The sequence below is a fragment of the Asparagus officinalis genome, chromosome 3 (genome assembly GCF_001876935.1).
Source record: "Asparagus officinalis chromosome 3, Aspof.V1, whole genome shotgun sequence".
Classification (NCBI taxonomy): domain Eukaryota; kingdom Viridiplantae; phylum Streptophyta; class Magnoliopsida; order Asparagales; family Asparagaceae; genus Asparagus; species Asparagus officinalis.
This window is the reverse complement of record NC_033796.1, coordinates 94,528,165-94,529,224: the sequence shown is the minus strand read 5'-3', so window position 1 is coordinate 94,529,224 and position 1,060 is coordinate 94,528,165. Positions and strand designations below refer to the sequence as shown.

At 48.0% G+C, this 1,060-nt stretch overlaps 1 protein-coding gene across 1 annotated transcript; it reads right to left on the bottom strand.

Moving 5' to 3' along the window:
* LOC109835441 lies at window positions 425-1,022 on the bottom strand. Its single transcript, XM_020403423.1, has 3 exons — window positions 977-1,022; window positions 759-896; window positions 425-684 (listed from the first exon to the last, which is right to left on the bottom strand). Exons 1-3 carry the CDS (start codon window positions 1,020-1,022, stop codon window positions 425-427), a joined length of 444 nt encoding a protein of 147 aa, XP_020259012.1.

Sequence of the window (1,060 nt, the reverse complement as noted above, 5' to 3'; positions counted from 1 at the left end):
TCTGCTCAAGTTCTGCCTGCAGGCCAGCTCGGACGGATTCCTCAGAACTGCTCAAGATCTTCACGGCTTCATTCTTCAGCTTCATCAATCTCTCCTGTGTAGATCCTAGCTTCTCGAGGGCCTGTCCACGAGAATGCTCTACTCCAGCCAGGTCTTCTGCAATGATAGTAATGGACTCCTCGGCGTGCTTCAAGGCCTCCTTCAACCTAGCCACTTCCTCGCGACCGGAATCCAAAGAGTGGAGTAACTCGGCTCTATTTGTATCCTTCCTCGCCACGGTAGCCATCAGTTGCGCAACTGAATGCTCATGTGACTGAAACTCACTGCCGATGGAAGATCTCAGGTCGCGCCACTGTGCCAGCCTATGCTCCATCTGAGAGGACACGAAGAAAGAAGCTCCATTAGCCTTCAATTCCTTCAACTCTCAGATCTCCGACTCCAGAGCAGCAAAATCGGCAATGAAAGAATCAGCTAACCCCGGATACCCTTCTTCTATAAACATCATCATGTGACGAGAAAAGGAACGCCTGAACTGATCAAAACAATATCCTCGATGAAGCAGTTTCTCGATCATGCCGTTAAAAAAGGCGGTAAAAAAGCCGAGGTCTGTACGGAAAATGTCTCTGTCAGGATCGGTATCGGCCAAGAGGGCGCGAACATGCTCATATAGAGATGATCGAGATCCTACAAACAACAGTATGGAAAGTTAAGAGATATCAAATGTGATAAGAAAACTTAAGGGCAAATTCCGAGCATACCAACGCCAGTGGAGGTCCCCTCGGATTGAGGTCTGATAGGCTCCGAGATAACGGCAGGAGTAGTCATGGAGGGTATATCAACACCTGTAGGCAAATCAGTCTCAGAAACTGTAGTGGCATCAGGCACAACGGCTGGTCCTATAGTTACACTTCTTTATTAGTCAAAATGAAAATTTAGACAAATAAGGAGAGTCGGGATGATAAGGTCATCTACATACCTGTAGGTCCATCATCCTCAGGTACACGGGGAATGCCAGGAGTCATAAGAGTATCGGTCCCGGTGGCTGGTCCTATGATTACAC

Excerpts from the sequence above, each read along its gene's own strand:
- LOC109835441 (XM_020403423.1), bottom strand. The coding sequence starts at position 1,022 with ATGACTCCTGGCATTCCCCGTGTACCTGAGGATGATGGACCTACAG. Across the intron at positions 897-976 it reads TGAGGATGATGGACCTACAG|GACCAGCCGTTGTGCCTGAT; the intron begins GTATGTAGATGA and ends GTGTAACTATAG. Across the intron at positions 685-758 it reads GGGGACCTCCACTGGCGTTG|GATCTCGATCATCTCTATAT; the intron begins GTATGCTCGGAA and ends TGTTGTTTGTAG.